The 20,478-nt window shown below is 42.8% G+C and overlaps 1 protein-coding gene across 1 annotated transcript in view; it reads left to right on the forward strand.

The window, feature by feature from the left end:
* Positions 1 to 5,812: 5,812 nt before the first annotated feature.
* LOC127921711 (UPF0524 protein C3orf70 homolog A-like) overlaps positions 5,813 to 20,478 on the forward strand; it is a 37,538-nt gene continuing 22,872 nt past the window's right edge. The window contains 1 exon segment of the mRNA XM_052505341.1: positions 5,813 to 6,096. Coding sequence (XP_052361301.1) covers positions 5,922 to 6,096 — 175 coding nt within the window. The 5' untranslated portion in view covers positions 5,813 to 5,921.

Raw genomic sequence — 20,478 nt, forward strand, 5'->3', positions numbered from 1 at the left:
GTAGGCCTCACTCCCCCTACTGTAGGCCTCACTCCCCCTACTGTAGGCACTCCCCCCTACTGTAGGCCCCTCCCCCCTACTGTAGGCTCCCCTACCTCACTCCCCCTACTGTAGGCCTCACTCCCCTACCGTGAGGCCTCACTCCCCCCTACTGTAGGCCTCACTCCCCCCTACTGTAGGCCTCACTCCCCCTACTGTAGGCCTCACTCCCCCTACTGTAGGCCTCACTCCCCCTACTGTAGGCCTCAGGCCTCACTCCCCTACTGTAGGCCTCACTCCCCCTACTGTAGGCCTCACTCCCCCCTACTGTAGGCCTCCCCCTACCGTAGGCCTCACTCCCCCTACTGTAGGCCTCACTCCCCTACTGTAGGCCTCACTCCCATACCGTAGGCCTCACTCCCCTACTGTAGGCCTCACTCCCCTACCGTAGGCCTCACTCCCCCTACCGTAGGCCTCACTCCCCTACTGTAGGCCTCACTCCCCCTACTGTAGGCCTCACTCCCCCTACTGTAGGCACTCCCCTACTGTAGGCCTCACTCCCCCTACTGTAGGCCTCACTCCCCCTACTGTAGGCCTCACTCCCCCTACTCCCCCTACTGTAGGCCTCACTCCCCCTACTGTAGGCCTCACTCCCCTACCGTGTAGGCCTCACTCCCCCTACTGTAGGCCTCACTCCCCTACTGTAGGCCTCACTTCCCCCCTACTGTAGGCCTCACTCCCCCTACTGTAGGCCTCACTCCCCTACTGTAGGCCTCAGGCCTCCCCCTACTACTGTAGGCCTCACTCCCCCTACTGTAGGCCTCACTCCCCCTACTGTAGGCCTCACTCCCCTGTAGGCCTCACTCCCTATGTAGGCCTCACTCCCCCTACTGTAGGCCTCACTCCCCCCTACTGTAGGCCTCACTCCCCCCTACTGCAGCCCTCATCCTCCACATACAACATCCGTTCTGCCAGTCACATTCTGTTAAAGGTCCCCAAAGCACACACATCTCTGGGTCGCTCCTCTAGTGACTGGAACGAGCTGCAAAAACACTCAAACTGAACAATTTTATCTCCATCTCTTCATTCAAAGACTCAATCATGGACACTCTTTCTGACAGTTGTGGCTGCTTCGTGTAATATACTGTACTGTTGTCTCTACCTTCTTGTCCTTTGTGCTGTTGTCTGTGCCCAACAATGTTTGTACCATGTTTTGTGCCGCTACCATGTTGTTGTCATGTTGTGTTGCTGCCATGCTATGCTGTTATCTCAGGTCTCTCTTTATGTAGTGTTGTGGTGTCTCTCTTTATGTAGGATTGTGGTGTCTCTCTTTATGTAGGATTGTGGTGTCTCTCTTTATGTAGGATTGTGGTGTCTCTCTTTATGTAGGATTGTGGTGTCTCTCTTTATGTAGGATTGTGGTGTCTCTCTTTATGTAGGATTGTGGTGTCTCTCTTTATGTAGGATTGTGGTGTCTCTCTTTATGTAGGATTGTGGTGTCTCTCTTTATGTAGGATTGTGGTGTCTCTCTTTATGTAGGATTGTGGTGTCTCTCTTTATGTAGTGTTGTGGTGTCTCTCTTTATGTAGTGTTGTGGTGTCTCTCTTTATGTAGTGTTGTGGTGTCTCTCTTTATGTAGTGTTGTGGTGTCTCTCTTTATGTAGTGTTGTGGTGTCTCTCTTTATGTAGTGTTGTGGTGTCTCTCTTTATGTAGTGTTGTGGTGTCTCTCTTTATGTAGTGTTGTGGTGTCTCTCTTTATGTAGTGTTGTGGTGTCTCTCTTTATGTAGTGTTGTGGTGTCTCTCTTTATGTAGTGTTGTGGTGTCTCTCTTTATGTAGTGTTGTGGTGTCTCTCTTTATGTAGTGTTGTGGTGTCTCTCTTTATGTAGTGTTGTGGTGTCTCTCTTGTGTAGTGTTGTGGTGTCTCTCTTTGTGTAGTGTTGTGGTGTCTCTCTTTTGTAGTGTTGTGGTGTCTCTTTATGTAGTGTTGTGGTGTCTCTCTTTATGTAGTGATTGTGGTGTCTCTCTTTATGTAGTGTTGTGGTGTCTCTCTTTATGTAGTGTTGTGGTGTCTCTCTTTGTGTAGTGTTGTGGTGTCTCTCTTTGTGTAGTGTTGTGGTGTCTCTCTTTATGTAGTGTTGTGGTGTCTCTCTTTATGTAGTGTCTCTCTTTATGTTGTGGTGTCTCTCTTTATGTAGTGTTGTGGTGTCTCTCTTTATGTAGTGTTGTGGTGTCTCTTTGTGTAGGATTGTGGTGTCTCTCTTTATGTAGTGTTGTGGTGTCTCTCTTTATGTAGTGTTGTGGTGTCTCTCTTTATGTAGTGTTGTGGTGTCTCTCTTTATGTAGTGTTGTGGTGTCTCTCTTTATGTAGGATTGTGTGTCTCTCTTTATGTAGGATTGTGGTGTCTCTCTTTATGTAGGATTGTGGTGTCTCTCTCTTTATGTAGTGTTGTGGTGTCTCTCTTTATGTAGGTTGTGGTGTCTCTCTTTATGTAGGATTGTGGTGTCTCTTTATGTAGGATTGTGGTGTCTCTCTTTATGTAGTGTTGTGGTGTCTCTCTTTATGTAGTGTTGTGGTGTCTCTCTTTTATGTAGGTTGTGGTGTCTCTCTTTATGTAGTGTTGTGGTGTCTCTCTTTATGTAGTGTTGTGGTGTCTCTCTTTATGTAGTGTTGTGGTGTCTCTCTTTATGTAGTGTTGTGGTGTCTCTCTTTATGTAGTGTTGTGGTGTCTCTCTTTATGTAGTGTTGTGGTGTCTCTTTCTGTAGTGTTGTGGTGTCTCTCTTTATGTAGTGTTGTGGTGGTAGTGTTGTGGTGTCTCTCTTATGTAGTGTTGTGGTGTCTCTCTTTATGTAGTGTTGTGGTGTCTCTCTTTATGTAGTGTTGTGGTGTCTCTCTTTATGTAGGATTGTGGTGTCTCTCTTTATGTAGGATTGTGGTGTCTCTCTCTTTATGTAGTGTTGTGGTGTCTCTCTTTATGTAGTGTTGTGGTGTCTCTCTTTATGTAGGATTGTGGTGTCTCTCTTTATGTAGTGTTGTGGTGTCTATTTATGTAGTGTTGTGGTGTCTCTTTATGTAGTGTTGTGGTGTCTCTCTTTATGTAGTGTTGTGGTGTCTCTCTTTATGTAGTGTTGTGGTGTCTCTCTTTATGTAGTGTTGTGGTGTCTCTCTTTATGTAGTGTTGTGGTGTCTCTCTTTATGTAGTGTTGTGGTGTCTCTCTTTATGTAGTGTTGTGGTGTCTCTTTATGTAGGATTGTGGTGTCTCTCTTTATGTAGTGTTGTATGTAGTGTTGTGGTGTCTCTTTATGTAGTGTTGTGGTGTCTCTCTTTATGTAGTGTTGTGGTGTCTCTCTTTATGTAGGATTGTGGTGTCTCTCTTTATGTAGTGTTGTGGTGTCTCTCTTTATGTAGGATTGTGGTGTCTCTCTTTATGTAGGATTGTGGTGTCTCTCTTTATGTAGTGTTGTGGTGTCTCTCTTTTGTAGTGTTGTGGTGTCTCTCTTTATGTAGTGTTGTGGTGTCTCTCTTATGTAGTGTTGTGGTGTCTCTCTTTATGTAGTGTTGTGGTGTCTCTCTTTATGTAGTGTTGTGGTGTCTCTCTTTATGTAGTGTTGTGTGTCTCTCTTTATGTAGGGTTGTGGTGTCTCTCTTTATGTAGTGTCTCTCTTTATGTTGTTGTGGTGTCTCTCTTTATGTAGTGTTGTGGTGTCTCTTTATGTAGTGTTGTTGTCTCTCTTTATGGTGTCTCTCTTTATGTAGTGTTGTGGTGTCTCTTTATGTAGTGTTGTGGTGTCTCTCTTTATGTAGTGTTGTGGTGTCTCTCTTTATGTAGTGTTGTGGTATCTCTCTTTATGTAGTGTTGTGGTGTCTCTTTATGTAGTGTTGTGGTGTCTCTTTTTATGTAGTGTTGTGGTGTCTCTATTATGTATCTCTTTATGTAGTGTTGTGGTGTCTCTCTTTATGTAGTGTTGTGGTGTCTCTCTTTATGTAGTGTTGTGGTGTCTCTCTGTACCTTTATCACTCATTCATGTATATTGTGGTGTCTCTCTTTATGTAGGATTGTGGTATTCTCTTTATGTAGGATTGTGGTGTCTCCTCTTTATGTCATTGTGGTGTCTCTCTTTATGTAGGATTGTGGTGTCTCTCTTTATGTAGTGTTGTGGTGTCTCTCTTTATGTAGGATTGTGGTGTCTCTCTTTATGTAGGATTGTGGTGTCTCTCTTTATGTAGGATTGTGGTGTCTTCTTTATGTAGGATTGTGGTGTCTCTCTTTATGTAGGATTGTGGTGTCTCTCTCTTTATGTAGGATTGTGGTGTCTCTCTTTATGTAGGATTGTGGTGTCTCTCTTTAAGGATTGTGGTTCTCTCTTTATTAGGACTTTATGTAGGATTGTGCTCTCTTTATGTAGTGTTGTGGTGTGTAGGAATGTAAAATTTATTAGGATTGTAGGATTGTGGTGTCTCTCTTTATGTAGGATTGTGGTGTCTCTCTTTATGTAGTGTTGTGGTGTCTCTATGTAGTGTTGTGGTGTCTCTCTTTATGTAGTGTTGTGGTGTCTCTCTTTATGTAGGAGTGTGGTGTCTCTCTTTATGTAGTGTTGTGGTGTCTCTCTTTATGTAGTGTTGTGGTGTCTCTCTTTATGTAGTGTTGTGGTGTCTCTCTTTATGTAGGATTGTGGTGTCTCTCTTTATGTAGTGTTGTGGTGTCTCTCTTTATGTAGTGTTGTGGTGTCTCTCTTTATGTAGTGTTGTGGTGTCTCTCTTTATGTAGTGTTGTGGTGTCTCTCTTTATGTAGTGTTGTGGTGTCTCTTTTTGTAGTGTTGTGGTGTCTCTCTTTATGTAGTGTTGTGGTGTCTCTCTTTATGTAGTGTTGTGGTGTCTCTCTTTATGTAGTGTTGTGGTGTCTCTCTTTATGTAGTGTTGTGGTGTCTCTCTTTATGTAGTGTTGTGGTGTCTCTCTTTATGTAGGTTTGTGGTGTCTCTCTTTATGTAGGATTGTGGTGTCTCTCTTTATGTAGTGTTGTGGTGTCTCTCTTTATGTATTCTTTATGTAGGATTGTGGTGTCTCTCTTTATGTAGTGTTGTGGTGTCTCTCTTATGTAGTGTTGTGGTGTCTCTCTGATGATGATGTGTTTTGTTCTATATTTTGTTTCACCTTTTGGTAGGCCGTCATTGTAAATAAGATTTTTTTTCTTTACTGATTGGCCTAGTTAAATAAAGTTTAAATTAATTTAAAAAAAATAAAGGATTCGTTAACAGAATGACCATATTTATCTTGAAAAAGGTTGGTTCCCGATTCAAATTATAGGCTTTGTTTACATGATTACTTTCATCTGAACAGTTATGATTTCGGAGGAAAGGCTATTACAGCCAGAAATGAGGACAATAGACCAAATATCGGACTTCCTTTGTGGCTGAAGAACTGGGGGAGAGGAGAGGGGAGAGAGAGAGAGAGAGAGAGAGAGAGAGAGAGAGAGAGGAGGGGATAGCCTAAGAGGAAGGAAACGGCGAGGGATTCATCAACAGACAGGGGAGTCTCTTGTCAGGCTGATAGAAGGCTGGCTATATCAAATGAAAGCCTGACACGGGATACGCCACGGAAATCTCTCTGGCTGAGATAACCTCGTCGACGTTTACAGAAAATCATTCCAGCGGCTGGAGATCCAGATGTTTACGTAAAACAAGCTGTCAATCGTATTCTTGGAACTGGAACTTTCATCGCATTTTGATTCTCTCGTTGCTGCTTGGGGGTGGCTACAACGGGGCCACATTTAACTCGTTTGCGTCACGCTTTGGAGTTTCCTCCTGGATAGACATTTGGCGTTTGCTGAGGTTTTGAGACCAACACCGAAATTCCAGACCATTTTTGGCTGGTGGGCTAAAGCTGCGTTCTCTGATGGGTTACATGGCGTGCGTTTGATCCTGGGGTGTGCGCTACGCGATGGCCGCGTCGGGCGGACGGAAGAGCGAGAAGTTGGACGAGGCGCAGGCGTTGGCCCGGAGCTGCGCGGGGAGACCGGACTTTCTCCCGTGCGACGGACTGTCCATCTGCGCCACACACAGCCATGGGAAGTGCTTCAAGCTCCACTGGTGCTGCCACTTGGGATGGTGTCACTGTAAGTAGCCTTACTTAAAGCCCGTCGATGTCTCACCATTCTCTGGGTTCTCCATGTGCTTAGCTGTGCTCTCCTCTCACTCCCTGGTTGGAAGGAGAAATGAATGTCTATAAATAGCCTGTTATATGTGAATGTTTACAAGAATAGCAGCCTATTGTTTGACTTCAGACAATTATACTGCCCTACCAAGCAAAAAGGCAGTAACTGCTCATAGCGTGAAACTGAGAAAAATAGCTTTTATTTACGTTGGTTTCATAGTAACTTTATACAGTTACTGTCAACATGACCCCTATTTTATCCTGAACACAACACAATAGAGACAGGATACTTGTCCACATGATTAAGCATGTCTTTTAATTCTAGCAAAAATGACAATTACTGCCTTTTTGCTTGGTAGGGCAGTATGGTGTTACCAGTGTATGCCTCCTCCGTTTTTGTTGGCTTGTTGGAAAGCAGACATCCATCCTCTTAGCTGGATGGGACAAGTCAACACAGACATTCTGATGTGATAGACTACATATCTAAAGACAGAGCCTAAATTCAGCTGATAAAACCGGTAGCAGGCTAGAATATTGTTCCTAGTTATTCAATGTTGGCTCAGTGGTGCAGGCAGGCAAGACAGACAAGACAGACCAGACAGACAGACAAGACAGACAGACAAGACAGACCAGACAGACAGACAAGACAGACAGACAGACAGACAGACAGACAGACAGACAGACAGACAGACAGACAGACAGACAGACAGACAGACAGACAGACAGACAGACAGACAGACAGACAAGACAGACAGACAGACAGACAGACAGACACAGTATGATGAACCTCCACCAGTGTACCATACATGGACTGTCACCCTCACAGCTGGAAGCTGCTGATAGAGAGAGAATGAATGATGTTAAAGATAGTGAATTCATCCAACCTCTTATTCATCAACAGACCATGTCTGTCTTGCAGCTCAGCCTCAGCAGTTGGCTACTGAGATGACTAAATAGACTACACTGTCTTACAATCTATAAGAATCTCATGACCAAGTCTCCAAGAATTCAGACAGGACTGCCAGACTAGACTATTGAGGATCGTTGTCTGGACCTTGAGGTTATAAACTACAGTTGTCTGTCTCTCTTTACACCAACATGTGTTTTTAGGCAACAAGCTTGTTTCTCTGCACTACAACAGCTGGGTTATGATGAAGGTATTATCTGGTTTCTCTGCACTACAACAGACATTGATGAAGGTATTATCTGGTTGCTCTGCACTACAACAGACATTGATGAAGGTATTATCTGGTTTCTCTGCACTACAACAGACATTGATGAAGGTATTATCTGGTTTCTCTGCACTACAACAGACATTGATGAAGGTATTATCTGGTTTCTCTGCACTACAACAGACATTGATGAAGGTCTTATCTGGTTTCTCTGCACTACAACAGACATTGATGAAGGTATTATCTGGTTTCTCTGCACTACAACAGACATTGATGAAGGTATTATCTGGTTTCTCTGCACTACAACAGACATTGATGAAGGTATTATCTGGTTTCTCTGCACTACAACAGACATTGATGAAGGTATTATCTGGTTTCTCTGCACTACAACAGCTGGGTTGTGATGAAGGTATTATCTGGTTTCTCTGCACTACAACAGACATTGATGAAGGTATTATCTGGTTTCTCTGCACTACAACAGACATTGATGAAGGTATTATCTGGTTTCTCTGCACTACAACAGACATTGATGAAGGTATTATCTGGTTTCTCTGCACTACAACAGACATTGATGAAGGTATTATCTGGTTTCTCTGCACTACAACAGCTGGGTTGTGATGAAGGTATTATCTGGTTTCTCTGCACTACAACAGCTGGGTTGTGATGAAGGTATTATCTGGTTTCTCTGCACTACAACAGACATTGATGAAGGTATTATCTGGTTTCTCTGCACTACAACAGCTGGGTTATGATGAAGATATTATCTGGTTTCTCTGCACTACAACAGACATTGATGAAGGTATTATCTGGTTTCTCTGCACTACAACAGACATTGATGAAGGTATTATCTGGTTTCTCTGCACTACAACAGACATTGATGAAGATATTATCTGGTTTCTCTGCACTACAACAGACATTGATGAAGGTATTATCTGGTTTCTCTGCACTACAACAGACATTGATGAAGGTATTATCTGGTTTCTCTGCACTACAACAACTGGGTTATGATGAAGGTATTATCTGGTTTCTCTGCACTACAACAGATATTGATGAAGGTATTATCTGGTTTCTCTGCACTACAACAGATATTGATGAAGGTATTATCTGGTTTCTCTACACTACAACAGCTGGTGTAGGATGAAGGTATTATCTTGTTTCTCTGCACTACAACAGACATTGATGAAGGTATTATCTGGTTTCTCTGCACTACAACAGCTGGTGTATGATGAAGGTATTATCTTGTTTCTCTGCACTACAACAGCTGGGTTATGATGAAGGTATCATTACATTGTTAATAATGTCTTACAACACTACAACACCAAGTAGTGAAACTGAGTGTAGTTACACTCAGCCACCAGTAGAGGGCAGGCTCACTTCCTCACTGTCTGACCAGGTTACACGTGGTGAAAACAGGTGATAGAAGACCAAGCCAATACTGAGGGATATATAGAGAGAGAGAGTGTGTGTGTGTAGTGTGTGTGTGTGTGTGTGCGCGCCCAACATCCCCACTAAACCTAATCATCAGACACACTGCACTTTATCAAGCGTCTACTGTACCTTCTGCAGCAAAGTGTTTGGAGTAAATATTACACTTTCTAAGGAGTGTCTGGAACTGTATCTGTCTAGACTAGCACCCATTAGAGTAGCATGGAGACTGAGTCCCAGAGAGAGTTTAGTTTTCCTCCGTCAACTAGGGAGGGAGGGGAGGAAGAGGAGGGAGAGAGGGAGAGAGGGAGGGAGGGAGGGGAGGAAGAGGGAGGGAGGGAGGGAGGGGGAGGGAGGGAGGGAGGGAGGGGGAGGGAGGGAGGGAGGGAGGGAGGGAGGGAGGGAGAGGGAGTGTTTAACCAGGGACCATAAAGCCCTGTAGTTAACCAGGGATCATAAAGCCCTGTAGTTAACCAGGGATCATAAAGCCCTGTAGTTAACCAGGGATCATAAAGCCCTGTGGTTAACCAGGGATCATAAAGCCCTGTAGTTAACCAGGGACCATAAAGCCCTGTAGTTAACCAGGAACCATAAAGCCCTGTAGTTAACCAGGGACCATAAAGCCCTGTAGTTAACCAGGGATCATAAAGCCCTGTAGTTAACCAGGGATCATAAAGCCCTGTGGTTAACCAGGGATCATAAAGCCCTGTAGTTAACCAGGGCCCAAGGGTTTGACGTGTGTGTGTGTGTGTGTGTGTGTGTGTGTGTGTGTGTGTGTGTGTGTGTGTGTGTGTGTGTGTGTGTGTGTGTGTGTGTGTGTGTGTGTGTGTGTGTGTGTGTGTGTGTGTGTGTACGTTTTGGAGTAGTGAGACCCTAGAAAAGCCTGTGAAATGTGTTGTCAGTCAGTTTCCTTTTCTGTATCAGTAACACAGTCATCTGTCCTGACTCTTGACTTCACAGTACTGTTCAGTAACTGGTAGCTGCTGTGTCTGTCAGCCTACATCCTCTGTAATGCTCCTCCATTTTCCGTTTGCTGCATTGTTATTGTGATAGGTAAAGTCAAGCAGTTCTGTGTCTCCGGGCCGGACGCCAAAACAACATTGTTATTGTGTCAAGCTGAAGTGACAGAGGAAGGCATTTCAAAAAGTATCTCTAAAATATATCTATATCTATATATATATCTATATCTATATCTATATATATATATATATATATATCTGTATATATATATATATATATATATATATATATATATATATATATATATATCTATATATATATATCTATATCTATATATATATATATATCTATATATATATATATATATCTGTATGTAGTCTAGTCCTGGTAGATACTGTATGTAGTCTTGTCCTGGTAGATACTGTATGTAGTCTAGTCCTGGTAGATACTGAATGTAGTCTAGTCCTGGTAGATACTGTATGTAGTCTTGTCCTGGTAGATACTGTACTGTAGTCTAGTCCTGGTAGATACTGTACTGTAGTCTAGTCCTGGTAGATACTGTACTGTTGTCCAGTCCTGGTAGATACTGTACTGTAGTCTAGTCCTGGTAGATACTGTACTGTTGTCCAGTCCTGGTAGATACTGTATATAGTCTACTCCTGGTAGACACTGTACTGTAGTCTAGTCCTGGTAGATACTGTACTGTATGTAGTCTAGTCCTGGTAGATACTGTATATAGTCTAGTCCTGGTAGACACTGTACTGTTGTCCAGTCCTGGTAGATACTGTATATAGTCTAGTCCTGGTAGATACTGTACTGTAGTCTAGTCCTGGTAGATACTGTACTGTATGTAGTCTAGTCCTGGTAGATACTGTACTGTATGTAGTCTAGTCCTGGTAGATACTGTATATAGTCTAGTCCTGGTAGATACTGTATGCAGTCTAGTCCTGGTAGATACTGTATGCAGTCTAGTCCTGGTAGATACTGTATATAGTCTAGTCCTGGTAGATACTGTACTGTATGTAGTCTAGTCCTGGTAGATACTGTATGTCGTCTAGTCCTGGTAGATACTGTATGTAGTCTAGTCCTGGTAGATACTGTATATAGTCTAGTCCTGGTAGATACTGTATGTAGTCTAGTCCTGGTAGATACTGTATATAGATAGTCTAGTCCTGGTAGATACTGTACTGTAGTCTAGTCCTGGTAGATACTGTACTGTAGTCTAGTCCTGGTAGATACTGTATGTCGTCTAGTCCTGGTAGATACTGTACTGTATGTAGTCTAGTCCTGGTAGATACTGTATGTAGTCTAGTCCTGGTAGATACTGTATTTAGTCTAGTCCTGGTAGATACTGTATTTAGTCTAGTCCTGGTAGATACTGTATGTAGTCTAGTCCTGGTAGATACTGTATGTCGTCTAGTCCTGGTAGACACTGTACTGTACTGTAGTCTAGTCCTGGTAGATACTGTATTTAGTCTAGTCCTGGTAGATACTGTATGTCGTCTAGTCCTGGTAGATACTGTATATAGTCTAGTCCTGGTAGATACTGTATATAGTCTAGTCCTGGTAGATACTGTACTGTACTGTAGTCTAGTCCTGGTAGATACTGTATTTAGTCTAGTCCTGGTAGATACTGTATGTCGTCTAGTCCTGGTAGATACTGTATATAGTCTAGTCCTGGTAGATACTGTATATAGTCTAGTCCTGGTAGATACTGTACTGTAGTCTAGTCCTGGTAGATACTGTATGTAGTCTAGTCCTGGTAGATACTGTATATAGTCTAGTCCTGGTAGATACTGTATATAGTCTAGTCCTGGTAGATACTGTATATAGTCTAGTCCTGGTAGATACTGTACTGTATGTAGTCTAGTCCTGGTAGATACTGTACTGTACGTAGTCTAGTCCTGGTAGATACTGTATATAGTCTAGTCCTGGTAGATACTGTATATAGTCTAGTCCTGGTAGATACTGTATATAGTCTAGTCCTGGTAGATACTGTACTGTATGTAGTCTAGTCCTGGTAGATACTGTATATAGTCTAGTCCTGGTAGATATTGTACTGTATGTAGTCTAGTCCTGGTAGATACTGTATTTAGTCTAGTCCTGGTAGATACTGTATGTCGTCTAGTCCTGGTAGATACTGTACTGTAGTCTAGTCCTGGTAGATACTGTATTTAGTCTAGTCCTGGTAGATACTGTATGTCGTCTAGTCCTGGTAGATACTGTATGTAGTCTAGTCCTGGTAGATTCTGTATTTAGTCTAGTCCTGGTAGATACTGTATGTAGTCTAGTCCTGGTAGATACTGTATGTAGTCTAGTCCTGGTAGATACTGTATGTCGTCTAGTCCTGGTAGATACTGTACTGTAGTCTAGTCCTGGTAGATACTGTATGTAGTCTAGTCCTGGTAGATACTGTACTGTAGTCTAGTCCTGGTAGATACTGTATTTAGTCTAGTCCTGGTAGATACTGTATGTCGTCTAGTCCTGGTAGATACTGTATGTCGTCTAGTCCTGGTAGATACTGTATGTAGTCTAGTCCTGGTAGATACTGTATGTCGTCTTGTCCTGGTAGATACTGTATGTAGTCTAGTCCTGGTAGATACTGTATATAGTCTAGTCCTGGTAGATACTGTATATAGTCTAGTCCTGGTAGATACTGTACTGTAGTCTAGTCCTGGTAGATACTGTATATAGTCTAGTCCTGGTAGATACTGTACTGTATGTCGTCTAGTCCTGGTAGATACTGTATGTCGTCTAGTCCTGGTAGATACTGTATGTAGTCTAGTCCTGGTAGATACTGTATATAGTCTAGTCCTGGTAGATACTGTATATAGTCTAGTCCTGGTAGATACTGTACTGTAGTCTAGTCCTGGTAGATACTGTATGTAGTCTAGTCCTGGTAGATACTGTATGTAGTCTAGTCCTGGTAGATACTGTACTGTATGTAGTCTAGTCCTGGTAGATACTGTACTGTATGTAGTCTAGTCCTGGTAGATACTGTACTGTATGTAGTCTAGTCCTGGTAGATACTGTACTGTACGTAGTCTAGTCCTGGTAGATACTGTATATAGTCTAGTCCTGGTAGATACTGTATATAGTCTAGTCCTGGTAGATACTGTATATAGTCTAGTCCTGGTAGATACTGTACTGTATGTAGTCTAGTCCTGGTAGATACTGTACTGTATGTAGTCTAGTCCTGGTAGATACTGTACTGTATGTAGTCTAGTCCTGGTAGATACTGTATGTAGTCTAGTCCTGGTAGATACTGTATATAGTCTAGTCCTGGTAGATACTGTATATAGTCTAGTCCTGGTAGATACTGTATATAGTCTAGTCCTGGTAGATACTGTACTGTATGTAGTCTAGTCCTGGTAGATACTGTACTGTATGTAGTCTAGTCCTGGTAGATACTGTATATAGTCTAGTCCTGGTAGATACTGTATATAGTCTAGTCCTGGTAGATACTGTACTGTAGTCTAGTCCTGGTAGATACTGTATGTAGTCTAGTCCTGGTAGATACTGTATATAGTCTAGTCCTGGTAGATACTGTACTGTATGTAGTCTAGTCCTGGTAGATACTGTATATAGTCTAGTCCTGGTAGATACTGTACTGTATGTAGTCTAGTCCTGGTAGATACTGTACTGTATGTAGTCTAGTCCTGGTAGATACTGTACTGTATGTAGTCTAGTCCTGGTAGATACTGTACTGTATGTAGTCTAGTCCTGGTAGATACTGTATATAGTCTAGTCCTGGTAGATACTGTATGTAGTCTAGTCCTGGTAGATACTGTATATAGTCTAGTCCTGGTAGATACTGTACTGTAGTCTAGTCCTGGTAGATACTGTATGTAGTCTAGTCCTGGTAGATACTGTACTGTAGTCTAGTCCTGGTAGATACTGTACTGTAGTCTAGTCCTGGTAGATACTGTATATAGTCTAGTCCTGGTAGATACTGTATTTAGTCTAGTCCTGGTAGATACTGTATGTAGTCTAGTCCTGGTAGATACTGTATATAGTCTAGTCCTGGTAGATACTGTATTTAGTCTAGTCCTGGTAGATACTGTATGTAGTCTAGTCCTGGTAGATACTGTATGTAGTCTAGTCCTGGTAGATACTGTATTTAGTCTAGTCCTGGTAGATACTGTATATAGTCTAGTCCTGGTAGATACTGTATTTAGTCTAGTCCTGGTAGATACTGTATATAGTCTAGTCCTGGTAGATACTGTATGTAGTCTAGTCCTGGTAGACACTGTTTTAACAGCCGTTCTAGATGCTCTGTCTTGAGAGGAGCTACCTGACTGCTAGTGTAGGAAGTATGAATTATTGAACAGACAGAGAGACTGCTCTGTCCACACTGACCCAGAACCAAGGGATTACCAAGGGAATTACCCAGAGAACCTAGGACAGGGATGGGCAACTCCAGTCCTCCAGGGCCTGATTGGTGTCACACTTTTGCCCCAGCTAACACACCTGACTCCAATAAACACCTAATCATGATCTTTAGTTCAGAATGCGGTTAGTTTAATCAGCTGTGTTCCCTAGGGATGTGGGAAATGGTTGACACCACTTCAGAGGTGGGCTTGAACCCAACCTGAGAGTTTCAACCTGAGAGCTACACCCTGAGAACTATAACCTGAGAGCTACAACCTGAGAGATACACCCTGAGAACTATAACCTGAGAGCTACAACCTGAGAGATACACCCTGAGAACTATAACCTGAGAACTATAACCTGAGAGCTACAACCTGAGAGATACACCCTGAGAACTATAACCTGAGAGCTACAACCTGAGAGATACACCCTGAGAACTATAACCTGAGAGCTACAACCTGAGATACACCATGAGAACTATAACCTGAGAGATACAACCTTAGAGATACACCCTGAGAACTATAACCTGAGAGCTATAACCTGACAGCTACACCCTGAGAACTATAACCTGAGAGCTATAACCTGCCAGCTACACCCTGAGAACTATAACCTGAGAGATACACCCTGAGAACTATAACCTGAGAACTATAACCTGAGAGCTATAACCTGAGAACTATAACCTGACAGCTACACCCTGAGAACTATAACCTGACAGCTACACCCTGAGAACTATAACCTGAGAACTATAACCTGAGAGCTACAACTGTATGATCAAATAGTAATATATTCATGCAGTGTATGTCTGTTTCCTTATTAGTCCCTGGAGGCTGGGTTGGAGTGGTACTATGCACGTTCTCCTCTGTGATTACTCAGAGGGACAGGAAGTGAAACTAGGACTGAAAATAGGAATGGATTTGGCACTCGTGGTTTTTGTGAATATTTGTTATTAAAAATGCAAAAAAAACAGTGGCCTCATTTTACATTAGAGTGGCTGAAATGTTTCATTCTGAAAACAGGTTTTCTATATAGGTCATTAATAATAAACAGGAAGTATGTAGTCTAGTCCTGGTAGATACTGTATATAGTCTAGTCCTGGTAGATACTGAATGTAGTCTAGTCCTGGTAGATACTGAATGTAGTCTAGTCCTGGTAGATACTGTACTGTATGTAGTCTAGTCCTGGTAGATACTGTACTGTATGTAGTCTAGTCCTGGTAGATACTGTATGTAGTCTAGTCCTGGTAGATACTGAATGTAGTCTAGTCCTGGTAGATACTGTATGTCGTCTAGTCCTGGTAGATACTGTACTGTATATAGTCTAGTCCTGGTAGATACTGTATGTAGTCTAGTCCTGGTAGATACTGTATGTAGTCTAGTCCTGGTAGATACTGTATGTAGTCTTGTCCTGGTAGATACTGTATGTAGTCTAGTCCTGGTAGATACTGTATATAGTCTAGTCCTGGTAGATACTGTACTGTATGTAGTCTAGTCCTGGTAGACACTGTATGTAGTCTAGTTCCTGGTAGATACTGTACTGTAGTCTAGTCCTGGTAGATACTGTATATAGTCTAGTCCTGGTAGATACTGTAGGTAGTCCAGTCCTGGTAGACACTGTATGTAGTCTAGTCCTGGTAGATACTGTACTGTATGTAGTCTAGTCCTGGTAGATACTGTACTGTATGTAGTCTAGTCCTGGTAGATACTGTACTGTACGTAGTCTAGTCCTGGTAGATACTGTACTGTATGTAGTCTAGTCCTGGTAGATACTGTACTGTATGTAGTCTAGTCCTTGTAGATACTGTATGTAGTCTAGTCCTGGTAGATACTGTACTGTATGTAGTCTAGTCCTGGTAGATACTGTACTGTATGTAGTCTAGTCCTGGTAGATACTGTACTGTATGTAGTCTAGTCCTGGTAGATACTGTATGTAGTCTAGTCCTGGTAGACACTGTATGTAGTCTAGTCCTGGTAGATACTGTATGTCGTCTAGTCCTCGTAGATACTGTATGTAGTCTAGTCCTGGTAGATACTGTATGCAGTCTAGTCCTGGTAGACACTGTTTTAACAGCCGTTCTAGATGCTCTGTCTTGAGAGGAGCTACCTGACTGCTAGTGTAGGAAGTATGAATTATTGAACAGACAGAGAGACTGCTCTGTCCACACTGACCCAGAACCAAGGGATTACCAAGGGAATTACCCAGCGCACCTAGGACAGGGATGGGCAACTCCAGTCCTCCAGGGCCTGATTGGTGTCACACTTTTGCCCCAGCTAACACACCTGACTTCAATAATCAGCTAATCATGATCTTCAGTTCAGAATGCAGTTAGTTTAATCAGCTGTGTTCCCTAGGGATGGGGGAAATGGTTGACACCACTTCAGAGGTGGGCTTGAACCCAACCTGAGAGTTTCAACCTTAGAGCTACACCCCGAGAGCTACACCCCGAGAGCTACACCCCGAGAGCTACACCCCGAGAACTATAACCTGAGAGCTACAACCTGAGAACTATAGCCTGAGAGATACACCCTGAGAACTATAGCCTGAGAGCTACACCCCGAGAGCTACACCCTGAGAACTATAACATGAGAGCTATAACCTGAGAGCTACAACCTGAGAGATACACCCAGAGAGCTACAACCTGAGAGCTACAACCTGAGAACTATAGCCTGAGAGCTACAACCTGAGAACTATAACCTGAGAGCTACAACCTGAGAGATACACCCTGATAGCTACAACCTGAGAGATACACCCTGAGAACTATAACCTGAGAGCTACACCCCGAGAGCTACACCCTGAGAACTATAACATGAGAGCTATAACCTGAGAGCTACACCCTGAGAACTATAACCTGAGAGCTACAACCTGAGAGATACACTCTGAGAACTATAACCTAAGAGCTACAACCTGAGAACTATAACCTGAGAGCTATAACCTGAGAGCTTCACCCTGAGAACTATAACCTGAGAGCTACAACCTGAGAACTATAACCTGAGAGCTATAACCTGAGAGATACACCCTGAGAATTATAACCTGAGAGCAATAACCTGAGAACTATAACCTGAGAGATACAACCTGAGAACTATAACCTGAGAGCTATAACCTGAGAGATACACCCTGAGAAATATAACATGAGAGCTATAACCTGAGCACTATAACCTGAGAGCTACAACCTGAGAGATACACCCTGAGAACTATAACCTGAGAGATACACCCTGAGAACTATAACCTGAGAATTATAACCTGAGAGCTACAACCTGAGAGATACACCCTGAGAACTATAACCTGAGAGATACACCCTGAGAACTATAACCTGAGAGCTACAACCTGAGAGATACACCCTGAGAACTATAACCTGAGAGCTACAACCTGAGAGATACACCCTGAGAACTATAACCTGAGAGCTACAACCTGAGAGATACACCCTGAGAACTGTAACCTGAGAGCTACAACCTGAGAGATACACCCTGAGAACTATAACCTGAGAACTATAACCTGAGAGCTACAACCTGAGAGATACACCCTGATAACTATAACCTGAGAGCTACAACCTGAGAGATACACCCTGAGAACTATAACCTGAGAGCTACAACGTGAGATACACCATGAGAACTATAACCTGAGAGATACACCATGAGAACTATAACCTGAGAGATACAACCTGAGAGATACACCCTGAGAACTATAACCTGAGAGCTATAACCTGACAGCTACACCCTGAGAACTATAACCTGAGAGCTACACCCTGAGAACTATAACCTGAGAGCTATAACCTGAGAGCTACACCCTGAGAACTATAACCTGAGAGATACAACCTAAGAACTATAACCTGAGAACTATAACCTGAGAGCTACACCCTGAGAACTATAACCTGAGAGCTATAACCTGAGAACTATAACCTGAGAGCTACAACCTGAGAACTATAACCTGAGAGCTATAACCTGAGAGCTATAACCTGAGAGCTATAACCTGAGAGATACACCCTGAGAACTATAACCTGAGAACTATAACCTGAGAGATACACCCTGAGAACTATAACCTGAGAGCTACAACTGTATGATCAAATAGTAATATATTCATGCAGTGTATGTCTGTTTCCTTATTAGTCCCTGGAGGCTGGGTTGGAGTGGTACTATGCACGTTCTCCTCTGTGATTACTCAGAGGGACAGGAAGTGAAACTAGGGCTGAAAATAGGAATGGATTTGGCACTCGTGGTTTTTGTGAATATTTGTTATTAAAAATGCAAAAAACAGTGGCCTCATTTTACATTAGAGTAGCTGAAATGTTTCATTCTGAAAACAGGTTTTCTACCCCTCTTCAAAACCAGTGGCCTCATTTTACATTAGAGTAGCTGAAATGTTTCATTCTGAAAACAGGTTTTCTACCCCTCTTCAAAACCAGTGGCCTCATTTTACATTAGAGTAGCTGAAATGTTTCATTCTGAAAACAGGTTTTCTACCCCTCTTCAAAACCAGTGGTCTCATTTTACATGAGTAGCTGAAATGTTTCATCCTGAAAACAGTCACTACACAACTGTAGTTTTATGAAACCTGTATGATGCAACAATTATGACAGTATTGTAAGTATTTCGGACTGTTTGTACTATACAATATGACATACAATACGTTCTGTCTCTACATGAGCTCCAGAGGTGTTTCCTTCACAACTTAATATGTTGTGAAATGTTCATTACTAGATGATGGAAAGGGACCGTTGGTGAAGGACAATCAGTCACAGCTAGTGGTGTTAGATAGAAAGGGACAATCAGTCACAGCTAGTGGTGTTAGATAGAAAGGGGACAATCAGTCACAGCTAGTGGTGTCAGATAGAAAGGGACAATCAGTCACAGCTAGTGGTGTTAGATAGAAAGGGGACAATCAGTCACAGCTAGTGGTGTTAGATAGAAAGGGGACAATCAGTCACAGCTAGTGGTGTCAGATAGAAAGGGACAATCAGTCACAGCTAGTGGTGTTAGATAGAAAGGGACAATCAGTCACAGCTAGTGGTGTCAGATAGAAAGGGGACAATCAGTCACAGCTAGTGGTGTTAGAAAGGGACAATCAGTCACAGCTAGTGGTGTTAGATAGAAAGGGACAATCAGTCACAGCTAGTGGTGTTAGATAGAAAGGGACAATCAGTCACAGCTAGTGGTGTTAGAAAGATAGGGGACAATCAGTCACAGCTAGTGGTGTTAGATAGAAAGGGACAATCAGTCACAGCTAGTGGTGTTAGAAAGGGACAATCAGTCACAGCTAGTGGTGTTAGATAGAAAGGGACAATCAGTCACAGCTAGTGGTGTCAGATAGAAAGGGACAATCAGTCACAGCTAGTGGTGTCAGATAGAAAGGGGACAATCAGTCACAGCTAGTGGTGTCAGATAGAAAGGGGACAATCAGTCACAGCTAGTGGTGTTAGAAAGGGACAATCAGTCACAGCTAGTGGTGTCAGATAGAAAGGGACAATCAGTCACAGCTAGTGGTGTTAGATAGAAAGGGACAATCAGTCACAGCTAGTGGTGTTAGAAAGATCGGGACAATCAGTCACAGCTAGTGGTGTTAGATAGAAAGGGACAATCAGTCACAGCTAGTGGTGTTAGAAAAGGGACAATCAGTCACAGCTAGTGGTGTTAGATAGAAAGAGACAATCAGTCACAGCTAGTGGTGTTAGATAGAAGGGGACAATCAGTCACAGCTAGTGGTGTCAGATAGAAAGGGGACAATCAGTCACAGCTAGTGGTGTTAGAAAGGGACAATCAGTCACAGCTAGTGGTGTCAGATAGAAAGGGACAATCAGTCACAGCTAGTGGTGTTAGATAGAAAAGGGACAATCAGTCACAGCTAGTGGTGTTAGAAAGAAAGGGGACAATCAGTCACAGCTAGTGGTGTTAGATAGAAAGGGACAATCAGTCACAGCTAGTGGTGTTAGATAGAAAGGACAATCAGTCACAGCTAGTGGTGTTAGATAGAAAGGGACAATCAGTCACAGCTAGTGGTGTCAGTTAGAAAGGGACAATCAGTCACAGCTAGTGGTGTTAGATAGAAAGGGACAATCAGTCACAGCTAGTGGTGTCAGATAGAAAGGGACAATCAGTCACAGCTAGTGGTGTCAGATAGAAAGGGACAATCAGTCACAGCTAGTGGTGTTAGATAGAAAGGGACAATCAGTCACAGCTAGTGGTGTTAGATAGAAAGGGACAATCAGTCACAGCTAGTGGTGTTAGATAGAAAGGGACAATCAGTCACAGCTAGTGGTGTCAGATAGAAAGGGACAATCAGTCACAGCTAATGGTGTCCGATAGAAAGGGACAATCAGTCACAGCTAGTGGTGTTAGATAGAAAGGGACAATCAGTCACAGCTAGTGGTGTTAGATAGAAAGGGACAATCAGTCACAGCTAGTGGTGTTAGATAGAAAGGGACAATC

The sequence above is a fragment of the Oncorhynchus keta genome, unplaced genomic scaffold, assembly GCF_023373465.1.
Source record: "Oncorhynchus keta strain PuntledgeMale-10-30-2019 unplaced genomic scaffold, Oket_V2 Un_contig_2322_pilon_pilon, whole genome shotgun sequence".
Lineage (NCBI taxonomy): Eukaryota > Metazoa > Chordata > Actinopteri > Salmoniformes > Salmonidae > Oncorhynchus > Oncorhynchus keta.